The sequence below is a fragment of the Hyperolius riggenbachi genome, chromosome 9 (genome assembly GCF_040937935.1).
Source record: "Hyperolius riggenbachi isolate aHypRig1 chromosome 9, aHypRig1.pri, whole genome shotgun sequence".
Classification (NCBI taxonomy): Eukaryota; Metazoa; Chordata; class Amphibia; order Anura; family Hyperoliidae; genus Hyperolius; species Hyperolius riggenbachi.
The window spans coordinates 134,264,027-134,286,678 of record NC_090654.1 but is presented as its reverse complement, the minus strand read 5'-3'; the positions used below and the strand labels follow the sequence as shown (position 1 = coordinate 134,286,678).

The 22,652-nt window shown below is 43.3% G+C and overlaps 1 protein-coding gene across 1 annotated transcript in view; it reads right to left on the bottom strand.

The window, feature by feature from the left end:
• CASQ1 (calsequestrin 1) overlaps window positions 1–22,652 on the bottom strand; it is a 164,816-nt gene that overhangs the window by 5,283 nt on the left and 136,881 nt on the right. The window contains exons 7-10 of the mRNA XM_068253544.1: window positions 19,315–19,360; window positions 16,350–16,404; window positions 14,556–14,656; window positions 2,085–2,159 (exon numbers count right to left, since the gene is read on the bottom strand). Of these exons, the coding sequence (XP_068109645.1) occupies window positions 2,085–2,159; window positions 14,556–14,656; window positions 16,350–16,404; window positions 19,315–19,360 (277 nt within the window). The remainder of the gene's footprint in view (window positions 1–2,084; window positions 2,160–14,555; window positions 14,657–16,349; window positions 16,405–19,314; window positions 19,361–22,652) is intronic.

The following is a 22,652-nucleotide window of genomic DNA, read 5'->3' as shown; positions in this document are numbered from 1 at the left end:
AGCATGGGGCTTTTCATGGAGACCACTACTGTACCCTGCAAGAGTTAGTTATAAGCATTTCCTCTTTCTAACAGACAGAGCTGTCGTGCAGAAAAGTTTCAGTATGACTGAGGTTTTTTTTATTAAATGGCACAGCTGTCTCTTCTTTAGATTATGGCCAATCGTCATCCCGCCACAGAGCTGCAAAGCATCACAGGGGGGACACGAGGCAGCAGGAGCGAGAGGTGTAATTATCCTCTGGAGAAAGGACACAATGGAGGATTGGGATGAAAGGGCACTGAAAATGGAAGGGATAGAGACAGGTGGAACAAAAGGAGAGCAATGATGCTTTCATCAGGCACAAGTTAAAAGCACAAAAACACCAAAAATGTTAACTGTCGCTGAACAAGAGATGAGAATGAAAGAAGCAGAGATATTTCTGATGACTTAAAAGGATAAACAACGCTCTGGGGATGTGGGGGCGTAGGGGGTTGATGGCTGTACTAGGACACGTGTCTAGACCACACGTCTACAAGTGTGCATCATCATGAGACACCTAGTTCATTAAACTGAAGCACAAAAGGGATCAGGCCTCATGGAGATAATAACCAGATGGGTAAAACTATTCTAATACAGATAATAGAATTGAAAAAGCACTAGATGTCTTGGCCAGGATCATTATAAGTTCAGGTTCAGACTGCCAATAGTGAATAGTTCTCCTGCTGGAAGGACCAGAGTAAATAATGGATGCTGGTCAAGGTGACCAGTTCTTTTATATATCATCCAGACCAAGCTAGTGTGGAATTTTGGTTTGAGTTATTAAAGTGCTAGTACACTCAAAATTATTATTTCGGCTTAAGCTGGGTGAAAATACTCACGAGTTTGTGTAACTGTTAGAGGCTTAGTTGGTAAGCCCTTTCTACCAAAGCTGCTAACACTCCAGGATTTTCTAGCTCCTGGTAACGAATGTAACTAAAGAGGAGTTGTCTCTACTTTATTAAGTTTTTTTTAATTTTTTTATTAAACTTACCTTTATATACATAACTCAGGTATAAACTCCACCTCTAGCTCACGTGCTTTCTTACTAGTTTTGTAAAGGGATAGGGTCTGTGTTGGTGCAATGGTGTTCCCAGGGTTAATATTTGGGGCATGTGCCCAGAATACTTAGCAGTGGCGCCTCCTTCTGTGGGACTAAATAGCTCCGCTTCAGGATCTCATTTGTTCAGTCAGACAGGAGGCACAGTGCAGCAGCAAATAAAAAAATATTTCTTATTAACGATAGTACTATAAGCTGGTACTGTGTACAGTATATGTTTATTATTATTATTATTTTATTATTATTATTATTATTTATTGTATTTATAAAGCGCCAACATATTACGCAGCGCTTTATCCCATCATGTTACTTCAGATACACTTTAAATATTTTCTAGACAGATAGTGGGTAATTCTACCCCCACAGGGACAAAGACAGCAACAAATACAAACTGTATCTGTATCCAGTAAAATAGAATATCCGGGGGAGGGGCAACTGTCAGTGCTTTTCCTTATTCATGATAAAACTGCTAACAATATTATGATGTATATAAATAGAAAAGACCTGTACTGATTGGTTAACAATCCAAATAAGAGAACAGCTCTCCAATAGCTACATACAAAACCAGAAGGGGAATATGAGCAAAAAGGCAGAGATCTTATAAAGTAAAGAGAGAAACATAATATAAAACAAATGATTCCTTATACAAAAAGGCAAGAGTCCATTATTGATTCAGACCATGTGGAAATCATAGTCTGAAGCTTTTAGATCCAGTATACATCCCATCAAAGAAGGGTGAGTCTTGAATCGCTGCTCCTTCTCCATGGGAACACTCCGTCCACAGCTTGAAAAGAAAAACCCTCCATGCACCCCCATGTGTCCCTAAACAACATTAGAGGGCTTAATAATGGGTGAACTGGAAAACATATTTTTTTCCTTCCTGGAGTTGGTTTTTAAAGTGTGGTATGTCAAGACATGCTTCATGCTCAGCAATTAGAAATAACTCCAGGTTAATTGTAAACAGTAGGTCACTAGGCAGCAGTCGGAAATGGATTTCATTTTTACTTACATCACTCACATTCACCACACCAATATGAGGCCGAGACAGGTCGATGCCAAATTTCTCTTCCCAGTAGGGAATCAGCTGCAAGGAGGGAAAGAGAAGAGGGAGATTATTAAGTAGTACACTCAGGAACAAATTTCACTCACGTCTCTCTGAGTCCTTCACACTGTACCCTGGACTGGCATTCCCACACTCTGAAAGCCCGCAGAGCCAGCCAAAACCCGCAAAGGACATGTCGTCTGACTATTGTGAACTCGCTTGCCACGGTTTTGTTGTCCTGCCTGGGATTTAGTTAGAATGGAGCCTTTGTTGCTCCCACACCTCCAAAACCTAGTGAGCCTTGGAAATGGGATTACAGCTGGCTTGCAGGAGGTACAGTTCTGTCTTTCCACACTGCTTACTGTATGAATTTATAACAACATAGTCCTTGGAACCAGATGATGCAACACTAAATTGTGCTGACAACAGGAAAATGGCTTTGGAACAACTTCTTTTTGTGTATCACACATTTTTAAAGGGAAAGCTCTCTTTTTGTTTAAAAAAAACACATTTGTCAGTGACGCATAAACCATTTAGTGAATTCATATTATTATTATTTCCACTTGCAGCTACCTATGATTTTCTAAAATATCAGGAATTTCACATTTTATTTATTTATTTTGCAATCCTGGCAGTTTTGAGTATAAATATTCCCGTCTTTGAATCTGCAAAATGCAAAAAGTAAATTCTTACCATCTATTGGCCGCAGGTTGGAAATCTGGCTCATCTAAAGGAAATCAAGTAAACCATTTTTCTCTCTGCACACACTGGACTGCTCAAGTCATTATTTTAGACCGACACACTCATGCTGCATTTCCTATTAGGATGAAATATTTAAGCAAGTGTATCTGCTGGGACTCCAAACAAGGGAGTATATTTACTATACCCCATTAAACTTTATGTGCGCATGTGATGCTTATTAGGCTTTACAAAAAGAATGCATTATGTAATTTGCATACCGTCATGTCTACGATGCTTGTGCAACAGGCAACATAGGTATTGCATGCATAGCAAGAGTTATGTAAATTACATCACGTAGTACATCATTTGCATAAAGTCTGGTACACTTTACATGCGCTGCCTGCACAAGTGAATGGAGTAGGCCATTTCAGTGCCTGCTCGGAGTGCACACAGCACCAGATTTGGACGCTGCAATTATAACTTTGCAATTCAGGTGTAGAGATGGCCCGAACGGTTCACCGGCAAACGGTTCCCGGCGAACTTCCGTGGTTCGCGATTGCAGAGAACCGCAAACTTTTCCGGAAGTTCGGTTCGCCCCCATCGTGCATCATGAGGGTCAACTTTGACCCTCTACATCACAGTCAGCAGGCACATTGGACCCCCACCCCCCCCTTATAAAAGGCAGGCAGCATCAGGCATTGGACTCACTCGTGTGCCTGCATTAATTAGAGAAGGGAAAGCTGCTGCAGACTCTCATAGGGAAAGCTTAGTTAGGCTCTTGTAGGCTTGTTAGCTTGCTCCTTGCTGATTCTTATTGCTGAAAAAGCACCCCTCAACAGCTCTTTTGAGAGCTAATCTTGTTCTTGTGATCAATCAATCAATCAATTTTTTTTTTTTTGTGTGTGTGTGTCCCACTGACACTTGCGTTGTATAGACAGCCTTGGTAAATCCTACTGTGTGCCACTGCCAGACCCAGCACATTCAGTGACTACCTGTGTGTGTGACAGGTGCACATTGTAACACCCATCACTGCATATACCTACCTGTTATTCACTTCAGTCAGTGCACCCACCTACCTACGTGAGCGCACGCAGTGTCACTGTACCTGCTCGGTACCTGTGTGTGTGTGACAGGTGCATATTTGTAATACCAGTAATTGCATAATTGTTCACAGTACCTGTGTGACCGCACGCTGTGTAATATACCACTCCGAGCAAACCTGTTAACTGCACCTGTGTGACAGCTGCACATTGTATTGTAATACCAGTCACTGCATACCTTTCACTGAATCTGTGACTGCACATTGTATTATACCTGGCAGTCAGTGCATACCTTTCACTTGAATGGATGGCAGACTTGCCCTCCATAACAGATTCTCATTAAAGGTAGTAAAGTCGATCAGTGTCATATACAGCAGGGCCTTGAAAGTCGTCCTGTATTGTTATTTTTTGTCACTACCTCGGGACCTGCATGCCATGCCTGCTGCCTTCCTTGGATGTGTGGTAGTAGCCGTTTCTCAGGCTCCAACTCTGGACCGGAATCGAACCCTGACTCCCCGGCCGTACGCTTTCTTTAACAATGGTAGAGAAAGAACCATCGACAGTATGAGCAGTGATGGATTACTGGGTGCACAGGCTTGACCTGTGGCCAAAGCTGTCACAATTTACCATCCAACTTCTGTCTTGCCCTGCCTCAAGCGTAGATATGCGGCAACGCGTATTTTTGTACGCGTTGCGGTCCGCAATAGCGCTAATTGCATTGGTGAATGCGTCCAATAATACGCATGGCGGCCGGCGACTGGTGAGTCGTCAAAAATGAAACTAAGTGACAGCGGGGGACCAGAGGATTCCAGAGCGGCGCCGAGGGCACAGGACTGCTGCAGGGGGCTGGTAATAGCCCCAGGTAAGTAAAACTCTTTACCCCCCGTTCAGTTAAGGTTCCCTTTAAGCGCATTGTTACTGAGAAGAGAAGTCGCCTAAGTCACAAAAGTGTTCAGTACCTGACCTTTATCAAAATGAATGAGGCATGGATCCCGGAGAGCTACTGCCTGCCCCAAGACTAAGTTAGTCTCCGCCACCACCAACAGGGTCCAGGACTCCGCTATAATAATTTTTCTGGTGCGTGTACATGCCTGCCATGTGCCAATTCCCCTTCGTGACCATTACCTTGCTGCGGTGAAGGGGCTTGTGTATGACAATAAAGCAATGACCGCTGACTATATGAGTGGGGGGGGCAAATCGAAGATAATATCAATGAGCTACCACAGCCCGGCAACCCTATCTCAGTCCAGCATGGCCGTCACTACACAAACAGCTGTTTGCAGTGCGTTACACAGTGAGTTTGGTGTGTCAGTGTGAAGCAGTACTCTAATTATACTCCCTGATTGATGTATACACATGCAAGATGTTTTAACCTGCCTGGCGTTCTATTAAGATCTCCAGGCTGGCGACCGGACTGTTTTTTTTAATAAAAAAAAACTATTTCATGCAGCCAACTGAAAGTTGGCTGCATGAAAGCCCACTAGAGGGCGCTCCTAATCCGCACTTCTCCGACGATCAGAAGTAACAAGAAGGCCCGCGATGAGCGACCCTTCTTGTTTTGCTTTCCTCGTCGCCATGGCGACGAGCGGAGTGACGTCATGGACGTCAGCCAACATCCTGACGTCAGCCGCCTCCGATCCAGCCCTTAGCGCTGGCCGGAACTGTTTGGTCCGGCTGCGCTGGGCTCGGGCGGCTGGGGGGACCCTCTTTTGCCGCTGCACGCGGCGCATCGCTGCGATGCGGCGGCGATCAGGTAGCACACGTGGCTGGCAAAGTGCCGGCTGCGTGTGCTCCTTTTTATTTGATTGAAATCGGCCCAGCAGGGCCTAAGCGGCACCCTCCGGCGTCTCTGGACGAGCTCAGCTCGTCCAGAACGCTCAGGAGGTTAAAGCACGTTAGGCCTGCAATTTAGCATTCATTGTGATTTCTGCCCTTAAAACGCTGCTTTGCGTCGAATCCAGATTTTTCCCCCCGGGACTGTTGGCGTCTATCCCACTCCGCCATGTCCCCCTCCAAGTGTTAGCCCTCTTGAAACATCTTTTCCATCACTTTTCTGGCCAGCATTAGTGTTTCTAGTTTTCAAAGTTCGCCTCCCCATTGAAGTCTATTGCGGTTCGCGAACCGAAAATCGGAGGTTCGGGCCATATCTATTCAGGTGCCGGCAATTGCCAGACACCAAATTATGTACAGAGAGGGATAAATTAGGTAATCCATAGGGGGATATATTTTTTTGTATTCCCCATGATTACCTTGCACAGGAAGAGCCGTCTCTTGGCTTCTCTCTGCTCCCAAATCAAACATACATATGTCAAATGAAGACTACCAAAGTATAGTGAATATATCTCATTGTTTGTTAACATCTTGTAATGTAGAGAAATGAACTTGACAGCTGTTACACATCTTTTGTTTGTTGCAGATGAGCTGCAGCAAGACTGTGCTGTATTCCATGAACCCATGCTGCTGCAAAGTGTTGCATACATTTGCAGTGAGTGTCACCTGCAATCGACCTGCAGTCTTCAGTCAACACAGGATTGATTTATTACCATTCAACCGTGTACGAATTTGCATGTCTGCTCTCATTGGTGGATGTCCACATAAAAGCCTCTTCCTGCTTAATCACTTGACCTGTCATAGTGGTCAACTTATGCCATAGCTGCATTACGGGTCTTGCGTGATAATCGTTTATTACCTTGCATTGTTTCTTTGTGAATTTCTGCTATTCCTAAGGTGGCGATTAGTAGCATTCCTTCATTCCTTTTCATTGTGACATAGCTGTGGTTGCTATTGGTAAATGTTTCTTCTAGTCCTGTCAGTCTGGACATCCCCATCACTGCAGTTGTGATTAGTAATGCCTTATGTAGTCCTGCCTGTCTGGACGTCCCCAGCACTGCAGTTGTGATTAGTAATGCCCCTTATAGTCCTGCCTGTCTGGACATCCCCATCACTGCAGTTGTGATTAGAAATGTCCCTTATAGTCCTGCCTGTCTGGACGTCGCTATCACTGCAGTTGTGATTAGTAATATTCCCTATAGTCCTGTCAGTCTGGACATCCCCATCACTGCAGTTGTGATTAGTAATGCCTTATGTAGTCCTGCCTGTCTGGACGTCCCCAGCACTGCAGTTGTGATTAGTAATGCCCCTTATAGTCCTGCCTGTCTGGACATCCCCATCACTGCAGTTGTGATTAGAAATGTCCCTTATAGTCCTGCCTGTCTGGACGTCGCTATCACTGCAGTTGTGATTAGTAATATTCCCTATAGTCCTGCTGTCTGGACGTCCCCATCACTGCAGTTGTGATTAGTAACGCCCATTCTAGTCCTGCCTGTCTGGACGTCCACATCACTGCAGTTGTGATTAGCAATGCCCCTTCTAGTCTTGCCTGTCTGGACGTTACCATCACTGCAGTTGTGATTAGTAATGCCCCTTATAGTCCTGCCTGTCTGGATGTTCCCATCACTGCAGTTGTGGTTAGCAATGCCCCTTATAGTCCTGCCAGTCTGGACGTCCCCATCACTGCAGTTGTGATTAGTAATGCCCCTTATAGTCCTACCATTCTGGAAGTCCCCATCACTGCAGTTGTGATTAGTAACGCCCATTCTAGTCCTGCCTGTCTGGACGTCCACATCACTGCAGTTGTGATTAGCAATGCCCCTTCTAGTCTTGCCTGTCTGGATGTTACCATCACTGCAGTTGTGATTAGTAATGCCCCTTATAGTCCTGCCTGTCTGGATGTTCCCATCACTGCAGTTGTGGTTAGCAATGCCCCTACTAGTCCTGCCAATCTGGACATCCCCATCACTGCAGTTGTGATTAGTAATGCCCATTCTAGTCCTGTCAATCTGGACGTCCCCATCACTGCAGTTGTGATTAGCAATGCCCCTTATAGTCCTGCCAGTCTGGACGTCCCCATCACTGCAGTTGTGATTAGCAATGCCCATTGTAGTCCTGCCAATCTGGACGTCCCCATCACTGCAGTTGTGATTAGCAATGGCCTGGAGGTCCCCATCACTGCAGTTGTGATTAATAATGCCCCTTTGTAATGATCGCTGCTGCAGCAGCTATTGCTGGAAGTAGTGCTGCAGCTCAGGCAGTTCTGATCTATTTCCATGCAAGCTGCATAGCGTTGTCTGTCTTTCCCTGCTGTCGGCTTGTGACTGATTATCATTCACCTGTGTGGGAATCTGCATGTCTGCTCCCATTGGATGACCTCAGTATAAAGTTCTGCTTCCTGCAGGGTTTCCTTGGGTTTTCATAGCTTCAGCTTAAGCCTGTCTTGCTGTCGCTTTAGCCCCCGATCGTGTTTCTTGTTCTAAAGATACTTTGCTGGTTTTGCATCATATATTGGTTCATTGCCAATATATATGCATACCAGCACGTTTATTATTTTCCTTGTATTTGTGTTACGTGATACATCAGTGTCGCTGATGTATATGTACACGAACTGTTTATATCCTGTGTTCAGTTAGTTAGTTTTCCAGCACGTTTTGGTAGTTTGCGCGTACCGTGAACACCCGTGCTGAGCTAGTTATCCTGTTCCTGGTCCTGTTTGTGGATTGCGTTCATCTCTGCGAAGAGATAACGAATCCTTCTGAATCCTGTTCTGTTACCGTTTGTGGATTGCGTTCATCTCTGCGAAGAGATAGCGAATCCTTCTGAGTCCTGTTCCCTGTATTACTCCATTCCTAGTCAGCGTTCCTGCTTATGTCATATATCGGTTCATTGCCGATATATACATATGTTAGTCAGACGTTACAAATAGTTTCATTGATAGCTGTAATTGTAATACGCTAGGAAAACATACTTATTGTATATTTATCTGTGTTACGTTTATCTATCTTAATCCTGCTATTTTCTGACTGTCCTGTCCTGTCTTTGTGAGGCACGCCATCGCCGCAGCGCATTGGCTGCCTCATTCCAGTCTGTCTGGTTTTGGACGCTTGCTGTCGCTAAGTAACCGCTAGCTAGCAAGCGTTCATTCTGTCTACCTGTCCTGATCTCCTCAGTTCTGGTTTGTGCGCTCGGCGCTACTTTGCGCTGAGACTTTATTACGAAAGCATTGTTTGTGGCTGTCAGATCTGCACCGGCTCTGTGCGCCACAATCTCCTATTGGAGTCAGTCCTCCCCTCCACTATACTAGGGATAGCCTGTTTCCTTGTGCTAGTGTGTGTACCTCCTCCACGCCAGCTCATGCGTTGCATGCTGACTGTGGAGAATACACCACCAAGCCTTACATTATGAAAACCCCATTACCAATCCCCATTGTGGGGGGGATTCCCAGAAAGTATGACACTGTTAATTATGGTTCCTGTTCCTTTAAGAAATTTGAAGAACTTAGCTCTGAAACAGAAAATGAGTTTTTCTCTGAATGTGCCAGGTTCCTGACCAATCCTGATCTCCAAGCGACTCCTGTTTCAACCTGGGCACTCCAACTAAGTTATATTTTGTTTAAAGGGGAATTATTCCAGTGGGCATTTGATGTTCTCAATCATTCCGATTTGAAAGATAGACCGCTGGAATTTCTAGCGTTTGTGATCCATAACTGGTTGCGCATAGATCCATTGCCTTTTCCTCTTAATGAACTCCTGGCAGCAGGCCAATCAGCTGCTCCTTCAATTGCTTGCAAGAATGAGCAGCAAGCAGAAAGTGTTACTGATAATTTTCCTGCAGCTTTGAATAAATCACCAAAAACCGCAAGGTCAAAGGCAAAACGCAAACGTTCTAAGAAACGTGTCCAATCTGCAGAATCGTTATCCTTAGCGACTGAGACCTATAATGAGATTCTGCCATTAACAGATAATGAAATGCAATTGTCTTTCAGGGGAGTTAAATGGACTTATGAAACTACTAATGAACTTTCCTCCCTGGCTAGGGAAAATAAAGATTTTTGTTTAAAAGAATTATCTGAGTATGATTATGATGAGATATTACAGAGTATTGAACAAATCAACTTATTTGTGAACCAAGGGAAGTTTGCATACACTACAGTTCAACACTTGCTACAGGTATTGGAGATTCTTAAAAATAAGGAATCTGCCAATCACCTGCTAATTAACCCTATACATGTGCCTGCCACAATCATATCTGCAAACCATGATCTGCCTGTTAAGTATGCATGGGATCCTCCATTCGAGAGGGGAGAGATGGAAGCCCTGGTCTGTGAATGGAAGAATGATTCAAGTTCATTTTGTCAATTTTACAGTGCAAAAAGTGAAATGGTATTGAACGCATGCATTAAGTCAGCCTATAACCTAATAGAGGCTGGTGTGTGTAGGTATGACTGTGTGGCTCCCTTGATTGATGTGTGGGAACTGATTTTGGATGATTTTTATGTGACTCCGAATTCGCAAATTTGGCGTTCTGACCCGCCTGCTTCAGCACCTTTGGCTGATTCAGCAGGTGATTCGGAGCTCTTTTTGTGTAAAATTGAAGTTCCTGCAATTCCACCCTGTACCATGGATAACTCAGTGTTACTTCCCAGTAAAACAGAAGCCACTGATACATTCTTAACCTTGCCCTGCGCAAATTTCTCAGCAGAGAATCCAGAGGTCCTGCTGACTTCCGAGTCCAGCCTAGCCAGTACTCATGACTCTTTGTTTAGTGAAACAGACACCAGAAAAATCTTGCCTGTCTCTGCAAACACTTCTGCAGAAATTACCTGTGTTAATAAAGTTCAACTCCTGTCTGATCCAGCAGATGCCAATAGATGCACTACATCAGTTTCCGAGTCCCAGCAATCCTGTCTAGTAAACTCAGAACCCCAGCATCTGAATTTTCCAATTTTACAAATGAATGGTGATTCAGATGCGCAAACATTGTGTCTTGATCTTCCTGTTTCTACACCTCGCTCTAGTTTCGTGAATAGCTCAGAGCATCTGCTATGTGAACCTGAAATCGCAGAATTATTACCTTGTTCAGAAAATTTTCCAATAAATTTGCCCTGTACCATGAATTGTGCAGTAGATCTCTCCAATGAAACTCAGGTCACAGAATCATTATGCTGTCCAGCAGGTGCTTCCATGGTTTTGCCCTGCAATATGGACTGTTCAGTGATCCTGTCCAGTGAAGCTGTGGTCGCAGAGTCTTATGCTTCACCCAGTACTTTGGATACTTTAAACCCTCTAGCAGAGGAGGCTGAAGCACTGCTTACCTCAGTTGGTGTTGCAGTAATATTCACTTGTCTAGCAGCTGTTTTGGAATTACAGTCTGCTCTAATAAAACTTGATGAATTTCTGCCCAGCAAAGCAGAAGCCATTGAAATATTGTCCTCGTCAGCAATTGTGTCAGATACCTTGCCCTGTACACAGTCTGATTTAACCAATGTTGAGTCCCTCTCCAGTGTTGTAACAGCCGAGGAACTCCAGCCCTGTCCTCTGAATGTTTCAGAAGTCTTGCCCTGTAACATGGATAATTCTGATTCTCTGGTCAAAATAATAGAAATCTCAGAATTTCAGTCCGGTCTGATGTGTGTTCCTGAAACCCAGCCCTGTATCCTGAAAGATTCTGGTTCTCTGGCCGCTGTGGCAGAGGTTCCAGAGTCCCCTTCCTGTCCAGGGAATTCCTCAGTTTTGCCTAGTCCAGTGGGGGCTGCTGCAATGCTGACTTGTTCTGCAGCGCCTCATGAGCTCCAATCCAGTGTATTAGATGAGTCTCTGTCCAGTTCAGAGGTAGTTGTGGAGTCCCTATCTGGTTCAGTGCATACATCAGAAGATTTGTCCTGTCTTGTTAGTGCCCCTGAATCTGATTTGTTACTGACTTTGCTGGAATCAGTGACATCTAAGTCTGATCCTGCATTCTCGTGTAAAAATCCAGTAGTTGCGAAGTCTAGTCATGATGATTTTTTTTTGGCCAGTCCTGGTTTTGGTCCTGTCTTGGCTGACCCTGAGGCTCACAGTTCCTTGACATGCCCAGAGGTTTCTCTTGTGCCAGTGTGCCCAGATGTTCTTTGTGTGCCAGAATGCCCAAGTGTGTTTAAGGTGTTAGCGTGCTCTGATGCTTCCTTAGTGGGAACATGTTCTGATGTTGCCAGTCTGCCTGCATGCCCAGAGATGGTTCTGGTCCCTGAAAGCCCTGATATTGATGTTTGTCCTTGTGGCCCTGACTCGGGAATTGCCCTAGGTTCCATAGGGGTTCTTGATAGTTCTCCATGTGAGCCTAAAGGGCATTCTGACCTATGGGGATCTCTTTGGAGCTTCAAGGTGTTCTGGGAGATCTCTGAGGAAGCTTGTCCTGGTACCTTGGACTGGTTCAACAGTGGGTTTTGTGTTGGTAAAGACAGTACCGGTGGGCATTGCAAAGGCTTTGGCGTTTCTGAACGGTTCCTGGAAGGCGGTGGGTATCGCTCAGGGAGTTTCGGAGGGCTTTCTTCTGGAAATCATGGTTCTGATGGGTGTCACACTGGGGCTTGTAGTACTGATGGGCATGGTTCTGTAGGTTCTGGTTCTGATGGGTCCAGTCTTGTGGGGACTGATTCTGGAATTCGGTCTTGACGGGCTGTCCCGGTCATCATGAATTATCAGTCAGACTGTTTTGTTGGAAATTTCAGTTTTGAAAAGCGTCTGGAATCCGCTTTTAAAGGCGGGGGTACTGTAATGATCGCTGCTGCAGCAGCTATTGCTGGAAGTAGTGCTGCAGCTCAGGCAGTTCTGATCTATTTCCATGCAAGCTGCATAGCGTTGTCTGTCTTTCCCTGCTGTCGGCTTGTGACTGATTATCATTCACCTGTGTGGGAATCTGCATGTCTGCTCCCATTGGATGACCTCAGTATAAAGATCTGCTTCCTGCAGGGTTTCCTTGGGTTTTCATAGCTTCAGCTTAAGCCTGTCTTGCTGTCGCTTTAGCCCCCGATCGTGTTTCTTGTTCTAAAGATACTTTGCTGGTTTTGCATCATATATTGGTTCATTGCCAATATATATGCATACCAGCACGTTTATTATTTTCCTTGTATTTGTGTTACGTGATACATCAGTGTCGCTGATGTATATGTACACGAACTGTTTATATCCTGTGTTCAGTTAGTTAGTTTTCCAGCACGTTTTGGTAGTTTGCGCGTACCGTGAACACCCGTGCTGAGCTAGTTATCCTGTTCCTGGTCCTGTTTGTGGATTGCGTTCATCTCTGCGAAGAGATAACGAATCCTTCTGAATCCTGTTCTGTTACCGTTTGTGGATTGCGTTCATCTCTGCGAAGAGATAGCGAATCCTTCTGAGTCCTGTTCCCTGTATTACTCCATTCCTAGTCAGCGTTCCTGCTTATGTCATATATCGGTTCATTGCCGATATATACATATGTTAGTCAGACGTTACAAATAGTTTCATTGATAGCTGTAATTGTAATACGCTAGGAAAACATACTTATTGTATATTTATCTGTGTTACGTTTATCTATCTTAATCCTGCTATTTTCTGACTGTCCTGTCCTGTCTTTGTGAGGCACGCCATCGCCGCAGCGCATTGGCTGCCTCATTCCAGTCTGTCTGGTTTTGGACGCTTGCTGTCGCTAAGTAACCGCTAGCTAGCAAGCGTTCATTCTGTCTACCTGTCCTGATCTCCTCAGTTCTGGTTTGTGCGCTCGGCGCTACTTTGCGCTGAGACTTTATTACGAAAGCATTGTTTGTGGCTGTCAGATCTGCACCGGCTCTGTGCGCCACAATCTCCTATTGGAGTCAGTCCTCCCCTCCACTATACTAGGGATAGCCTGTTTCCTTGTGCTAGTGTGTGTACCTCCTCCACGCCAGCTCATGCGTTGCATGCTGACTGTGGAGAATACACCACCAAGCCTTACACCCTTCTAGTTCTGCCAATCTTGACGTCCCCATCCCTGCAGCTGTGGTTAGCAATGCCCCTTTTAGTCCTGCTTATCTGGATGTCCCCATCACTGCGGTTGTGATTGGCGGGCTCTCCTTCTAGTCCTGCCATGTGGACGTACGATAGCAGTGGCTGCTATTGGTTATCCTCCTTCCTGTTCTGTCCAGTCTTGTTGGTTTTTGTGTGGACGTTTGTCATCACTATGTTATCGATTGGATTGATAAATGTTCCCTCTGTCTATCCTTGTCTTTTTCACCAGAAGTAGCTCTCAGCAATCTTCCTACCTGCCTCTTGTTGCTTTGAGCAATCTTCCTCTCTGTTTCTTGTCTGTCCACTCTGACTGTGATCTGAGTTTGCTCCTTCACAGTGCACCCCACACTACTTCCTGATATTACTCAGTATTGCCTGTCCTTTCCTAGTGGGTTCTGGTGGTACTCCTGTCTTTCCGGCCTCAGCCTCTATACCTTGCGTGCTAAGTCCTGGGGCAACCGTAGTTGGGTGGGGGCAACTTGTCTCCCGTTCACGTGGGGACTTTACTATAGGTGAAAAGCATGGTGTCAGATTGGGGTATAGAATCTGAAGGGAGGCAAGAGGTCTGCCAAGCCTTACAACAGCATTGTTCTTTTGCAACAAAGGGGACATTTTATTTTAAGGCATAGCATTTTATAACCAGGTATGAGTAGAATGTTGGTATTCAGTAGCTAAGGAAAGCCGTAGCCACTTACAGCACACTCAGCAAGCCAGCCTCGCAGGCATTTGGAGCATTCGGGAGTCTTGTTTCAAAGACACTTTACTGGTTAAATACTGGTTCCAGAGAATTTTAATCCTAGTCTCCTATGTCATAGGTGGTGCCCTGGTGGTGCAGTGTGGAACAATGTCCATCTGCAAGAACATAGTTTTACAAAATCTCTTACCAGTGGGAAGTCCTCTGGGTCAATCCAGATGATGCTAAGATCGGGGTTATCAGTGTTGTCTTCTGCAACATCCTTGATGATCTCCAAGAACTCATAACCATCTGATTGAAGAAAAGCCAAGGTATAGGTAACTTTAGCATTCAACTGTCAATATAATTTTATATCCTGCTCCATACACATTTCTAACTATCCCATCTGTTAGCAGTGACCAGATGTTATCTTTTTGAGTTAAATGAGGCTTCTGCAGCTAAAGATACTGTTTTAAGATGTTGGTTATGTGGCATGATGCAGCCTAGCTGAAAGAGTCTATAGTAGCTTGCTTAGTTTAGCATCATCCTGCTGCCTGAATCTCAATAAACGGACAGTTTATTAACCAATCTATAAAACATCTTAAAAACCAGAACACATAAACACTCCTTGATATTAATAACAAAACAACTATAAAAAGTACAGCTATTAATACTTCCATTATCCACAATAACTACATTTATCCATGATTACTACATTATGCTTACTTCTAAGTAATACCAAGTAAAAGGCAATGGCTCTGGGGAAATAGCGGTCTATGTACATCTAATAACAATCCTCTGTTTCTTGGACCTTTTGTAACATTGTGAGGTTATTACAAGTTTCCTAATTATATTGTACTTATCAAGATGCTATTCTCTGATATCAGTATAGGATGACTAATGGATGACTAATATACTGGAGCCATCCTCTATAATAAAACCTAACTGTCTCTGCGTCCCATCCCTGCACTTCCTGTGTGTGTGTGTGTCCCTTGTTTTGCGCTACTGCGCATGTGCAGGGAGGGACACAGAGACTGAGGAGAGCTGAGGGAGGACGGGCGCGGCAGGCGTGCGCGGTGGGTGCACGGCAGGCGCGCGCATGAGCGGTGACTGCGTCGTTCACAGGGAGAGTGAGAGGGAAGGGGAGGGGAGTGGAGTAGAGGGGAGGGGATTCAACACAGACCTAGAGCCCGTTTTGAAATGGGCTTAGGTCTACTAGTGTATATATAATGACTAACTGGATGGCCCTGTTCTTGTTTTGTTTTATGAAACAAGTTAAATGTTTGTACCCCTAGCCTTGGCAGATTTCCTATAGCTTCCCCTCAGAAATAGATTAAGATTAGTTTACTGAGCTTTTCATGTCTATCTCTGCAATCTTTAAGGTCAAGTTAGGGTTTAGACATCCATGCTAAGTTTTTGGTTCAAGCAGGATGTAGGGAGGGAATTGGGGTGGGTTATATCTGTATCTTTCAAGTTGGCATATGCTTTTTATCTTTAGTTGTTAAAACAATAAAATGATTTGTTAAAAAGAAAATACAGCTATCATTTACCCTTTATCGCGTACAACTTTTATTTTTTTTCACTCCTATAACCATAGCCGGTAGTGTCCCTAGTGATGGTATCCTGCATTATGGAAGGATTTTAAACTATAATAATGATAATAATAAAAACATTGTTATTAAACCATAAATAATCCAGTGCTAAAGCAGTGTGCAACAAAATAAACGCTGTTTACTGGCATGTCTTAGCTCAGGCAATAAAAGAAAAGCTCTTTACTGGCATGTCTTAGCTCAGGCAATAAAAGAAAAGCTCTTTACTGGCATATCTTAGCTCAGGCGTGCCAATAAAGAGCTTTTGTTTTGTCACACACTTGTTGAGCACTGGATGATTATTGGTCTAATATCAGTGTTGTATTAATGGTAGTTCCTGTGAGGTAACTTACAGTGGTGTGAATAACAGAGGTTTAGTGCCCGTTTATTATTGATTGGAATAATAAAATTGTTACCTGGATCATCCTCCTCTGCAAAGGCAACAATATGGATTCCGTTCAAGTCATCTTCCTGCAGGCGGATAAGAGGAACAACAAAATATAAAATTCCATAGTGGGTAATTTCTTCATTAATGTACAGTTATACATCAAATTACTGGGCAGTTTGAAGTGATGTGTGCCTGCTCTGTTTGGTGCTCTGGGCAAGTCTAGATCTCCCATGAGTTGCTTTAGCTTGTGAGTTGTTTCATATTTATATTTGTAAACGTCTCTCTGTTGATACTTCTCTGGATTAGAGCAAGACCCCATCTTACAGGAGCACCTGGGAGTATTGGAGACCTGGGGGATAAGTAGCTTCCACAGGTATGGCCAATGTTACTACTGAGATACATGGTTTTATAGCCCAAATCAGTACTTTTTATTTGCCTCACCCCGCCACTGCTCCAACAGCTAAAGTGGACCTGTTGCTTGCTGGACTTATGCAACATAATCCCCTCCCAAGCAGGCTACTCAGCACAAACTTGGTATCATGGTTGTTCTGAGGCCACACCATCTCCTTGGCCACACTTCTTTTGCATAGGAAACACTGGAAGCTGGCTATGCCAAGCCCACAATTCATCGATATGCAAACCACAATACCTATAGGGAGGGCACCCGCTCCAGTAGAACACCACAAGAGAGAATGTACAGGGCCGTATTTAATAAAGAAGGCCCTCCATGGGAATGTGACAAACAGGAATCATTAATAGGTGGTTTTATACAGGTGAGGTAATGATTAAAACAGGTATTTTAAGCTGGTGCAATTGCCTGTGAGGGAATTGCATTGGCCTCTATGGCTGAGGTAGGTGCCCCCCTGATTGGCTGCTATCCCTTTTCTAGGTAGTGAGGCAAAAGTTTGTAGGCCTGTTCAGGATTGGTCAAGTAAGGTATAAGGTAAAGTCTGCCAGGTGTTGCTAGGCCTAAACTTTGTTGCAGCAGCCAATCAGGGGATTTCTCAGGGTATATAAGTAGGTGCTCCTCAGTGCAGGAAGCAGGAAATTTGGGCGCATGAGGCAGGTGGACAAAAAGGGGGCCGCCATTCACTCCCATAATAAATATCGTTTAATGGGCGTAAAACAGGAAAAAAGGGCGCCGGAGAAAAATAACGTTTTAAAAGCGGCGCCCGGAGACTTAATGTTTTATAACTGCTTCTCATGATTACCCATTATTTAATGATTTATAATTTTTTAAACATTATTTTTAAACGAAAAACAGTACAATATTTTTTTAAAACATTACTTTTAAACGGAAAACCGTACAATTTTTTTTTTAAACATTTTTAAACGAAAAACCGCACCATATTTTTTTAAAAACGTTATTAATGCTTATCACAGGGGGGTCTTAGGTTTAGGCATCACAAGGAGGGTCTTAGGTTTAGGCACCACCAGGGGGGTCTTATGTTTAGGCACCACCAGGGGGGGGTCTTAGGTTTAGGCACCACCAGGGGGGTCTTAGGTTTAGGCACCACCAGGGGGGTCTTAGGTAGGCACCACCAGGGGGGTCTTAGGTTTAGGCACCAACAGGGGGTCTTAGGTTTAGGCACCACCAGGGGGGTCTTAGGTTTAGGCACCAACAGGGGGGTCTTAGGTTTAGGCACCAACAGGGGGGTCTTAGGTTTAGGCACCAACAGGGGGGTCTAGGGGTTAGGGATAGGTACAGGGAGGGTTCTGTGTGAGAGTAGGGTTAGGTATAGCTTTAGTAAAATTCTTATTAATGTTTTATAAAACGTTATTATAAATTTAACTTTTTAAACAGGGAAGATTAACGTTTTTAAAATTGCCGATTTCATACACATTATTTAATGATTTATAACTTTATAAAACATTATTTTTAAACGAAATATAGCACAATTTTTTTTTAAACGTTATTCATGATTATCGTTTAAAACCCTGCGCCCTTTTTTCCCGGCGCCCTTTTTTAACGTACGCCCCAGAGCATATCTGCCTTAGTGTCCAGCGTGGATGGGACAAGCTCCCCACCCACCCTCCCAGCAGGAAGAAGATCCGTCGTGGTCAAGTTTATTGGTTCCATCAAGGGGTCCTTGCGGTATTAATATTTGATTTTTAGGTCTGAACTGTAATGGTGGACCTATTCATGAAGTTTATTGGTTATTTATTTTAAGCTAATAAAGTTATTTGGACCTTTTTGTGTTTTGTTTTAAACCAATAAAATTGGCCACGGCCTTTTCATGCACCAAGTCCGTTTTATGTGAAGTTATTATAAGTTAAGAATGTATGTATTGTCTACAGTCCCAGGACAGTGGCTATTACAGCCACGCCCTCCCTCAATCAGGGTTATAAGGAAGTAAGCAACATGCTCTTTCTCTATAGGTATTGTAAGAGTCTGGGCAACACCAATGATGAGGCAATCTCCTTCTATAAAACCCTAGGGACAAGCATTTGTGGGGTGCTTAAAAGTGAGAACAATCCTAGTTATCCACTTGCTCTAAGCTATTGTCAATAGTTCTCTTAAAATCATGGGGCTATAGGGAATAATGCAGTAAACCTCCTTTATGTCAGATAAAAGCATGTTAACTGCAGTATGTATAGTTTAAGCTTATCCTAATATCAAATTAACTACATCATCATGGGCTGATAATTGTTTAAAAAAATCTGCATTTAAAACTGTTTCCATGGCTTCTACAGATCTAAATGTTCATTTAATTCCTCTCCTGTTGACACTAAGAATGGGAGTAGTATAGACTGCGAATGACTCATTTTTTGTGATGTAAAAAATGGCAGTGACAAACTTGTATTTTACAAAACAAATAAGATCAAGAACTTAAGCTCATTGCAAGATTGTTTGGAGCTTAATTTTAAGTTATTTTTTGCACACATAGATTTAACTACACTGAAACTTTAATGAGAGGTTCCTTAATTAATTAATGAGCTGTTTGACATTTTTTCTCTAGACCTAGAAGTATGAGGAATGGAAGTATCCTTACCCAGGTCTCGTACATGCTGTCTGGCTGCAGTTTCCTCAGTGTTGGTCTGTAAAACATCCAAAAAAGGATTATAGGGCGAGATAACCATACAAGACATAAAACAATATCTTCTAGCTGTACACATTTCCCACGGGCATTTAACAATTTCTAAAATCCATAAAAGTACTAAGAAAAGAAAATGTCATAGAGTTAAGTGATTTAACTCTCACTGGACACTTCCAATACTGCCACTGTGTAGGTGGGACCATGGATGTTTGTGACAGCACCTCAGCTATTAGATTTATTGTTCTGGGGCAGACTATGCTAACCTGAACAGTTCTAATTTTACAAAGGTTGTATATGCAGAACATGCAATAAATATACAATGTTTAGTCAAACGTTCTAATTCCAAAATCAAGAATATGTTTAGAAAAGTAATTTTTGCAACAGGCAAACTTAGGCAGACAAAAAACAAACAAACAAACATTGGTGGAGTTTGATTCTTTTGACACCTTTATTATGCCCAATGTAAAGCAAATGGAGCTGCCAACTGTGATCTGAGAAAAATTTGCTGGAAGATCTGAGGTGAGTCACATGATTAGTTAAAGTGAACCTGTATTGAAAAATAAAAGTTAAAATAAACATACACACGTCATACGTACCTCCCACGTACTCTGCTTATCAATGACTTTCTCCTCTGCCGTGTTCTGTTTGTCCACTGTGATCAATGGAATGCTCAATCCTCTATTGCGATAACAGATTTTGGGTCAGAAGTCTGTTAAAGTGGATCTCCATCCTAATTTCCAAGATCCTGCAGCCTTGCTGTAAGCAAAAGTTGTATTTACCTGCGGTGCCTTGTCCTACGAAGCTGTCCTGAAGACCCCGCATCACTCCACTTCCGGCACCTGGCCTGCCTCCCCTCTCTCCCCGGCGAAAAAAACACCAAGAAATTTACTGCAGTAAATAGCTGGGCATTTTTCTCTGTGGAGAGAGGGGAGGCGAGGGGAGGTGTCGGAAGTGGAGTGATGCAGGGTCTTTGGGACGGCTTTGTGGGATAAGGCACCGCAGGTAAATACAACTTTTGCTTACAGCCAGAGCCGGGACAAGGTCCTCCAGCACCCAAGGCTGAGACAGCAAAGTGCGCCCCTCCATCCCTGCCTCCCCAGCCGTCACACACTGATTGCTATTAGACTAAGAGGCGCCACAGGGCCCACAACCTCCCCAACACCTTAATATCTAGTTATCTGGCTTGCAGTCACTGTCATGTATCCCCTTTTCTTATTTCTTTCTGCTTCAAACACAATTAGGAATGACAGCTGAATGAATTCTGCGCCCCCTCCTACACTGCGCCCTGAGGCTGGAGCCTCTCCAGCCTATGCCTCGGCCCGGCCCTGCTTACAGCAAGGCTGCAGGTTTTTGTACATCAGTCTTGAGGTCCACTTTAACCAGCAATATTGCTTGAGCCATAGAGAAACATGGACATTACCTTGCACATCAGTTGTCCTTTCAGTTATAACTGACGGTAAATGATATAGTGAGTCTTTCAGCTCAAACGCTGTCAAAACAGTGCAGGAAATATGTGCGCAGCCGGCACCACCATAGGCTGTAATAGTAGTTACGGCTATAGCAGCGCTCAGTGAGTAATTTGGGTGCCATCAGAAGACGGAGAACAAGTTACTATAAAAACACTGTAATTTTGCCGCCAGCAACAGCTGGCAGCCGAATTAAATCTTTCCCCACTATCAATGGTGGTTTGGATGGGGAATAGTAATTAGCGGCCCCAGAACTTGTGCAGGAGCAGGGTAAACCGTTTATCGCCTTTACCCCGTTCCCAAATCTTCCGGAGACTGATTCATATGTATGCTTTCAGCTTCCTGAGAGACAAGTCTGACAAGATTTTGTCAGAACTAGATGGAATCATTGTAAGGAGAAACAGTGAGCCTCTAAGAGGAACTGATGGGGAAGTAAGTATGTAATATTGATGTGCAGGTACATCATGGTTATTTTAAATAATTTTTTTTGGCTCTGGTTCACTTTAAGCAGTCACATGGAACACTGAGGGGGAACATGTAGGATGTCTACATCAAAGAAGAGAAGCTGATTGGTTAGTCAACTTTCTGTGAGATCACATGCTTTTCTCATAAGTGAATGGCATGTTATCTGGTATTGTTGATCTTATGACTGCACAATTTATTTATTTTGGTAAACAAAGCTATTACTGTTTACAGGATCTTTTATATGAAATTGTGAACAACCTAAGAAATGTCAAAAGGTCTGTTCATTTCATTGTATTAGAAGATTATGCTTCTCACTAGAAGGATTTGAATACTGGCATTTGGTTTTGGATTATTTTTCAGTTTTCTGAGGTACAGTCAGATGGGTTTGTACTTTGCAAAAAAAAACCAAGATAACCCTCACTGGTACAGCAGAGGCCAACAAGGAGCCATTTTAAAAGATGAGGTTATATTTAGAATGAAGTAGCATCCTTGTGCTCCTTTTGTCCAGTGTACTGTATTGTTAAGCCGTCAGCCACTCGAAGGTACAATAATGCAACACAGAAGAAAACAATAGGTATATTAAAGAGGAGAAAAAATAATAAGGTATTTGTTGTGTGAAGCTTATAGGACTCGCTGTCATGGCAACCACACAGGCTCTGAACTGACAATCTTTAAGTGTGTCTGTATTGCTGCACTTTCATCACCGATACTGGGAAAACAAGATGCTAAGGAAGGTCTCTCATCTGCGTTTAACCCTCAAGGGAGAGAAATCATGAAGGCGAGAAAGTGACTTCTAAAAGACAGCTCTTTTGATGAATTTTAATTGTTTTTTTTTCCTTCTATTTTTCAAGAAAATAAACTTTGTTTTTTTCCTTGAGCCTGGATATCTGAGTCATTAAGTTTAAGTCTGTTCTTCTCTAAAGCATCCTCAATGACTAACCTTCAAATTAATGACCCCCAGAGTATTTACTCATGGGTGCCTCCCACATGTTTTCAGTGTGGAATTTAAGGAGCACCTCAAGGGAATGCAGATGGAGGTAGATCAATTGAAAGATGAGTCATTCGGATTAATACAGTGTAAAATAGATTAGGAATGACACTTACAGTGCCCTTTAAAGTTTAAATTGGAGAGATAAAATTGGAATTTGAGATGGTCTCATATATCATTGGCTGAGTTAAGAAAAAAGCAAGATAGATTAAAATAGAATAAAGTATGGGTCTAAATCTTTAAGGAATTAATGATATTAAGCTTAAAAGGTAGAAAACAGCCAAAACAACCAATCAGTTTTAGAAGTTTGTTTATAAAGAGGACCTCATAAAGCCTGGATTTGCCAATGCTCTCCAATTTAAAAGGAGAAAGGT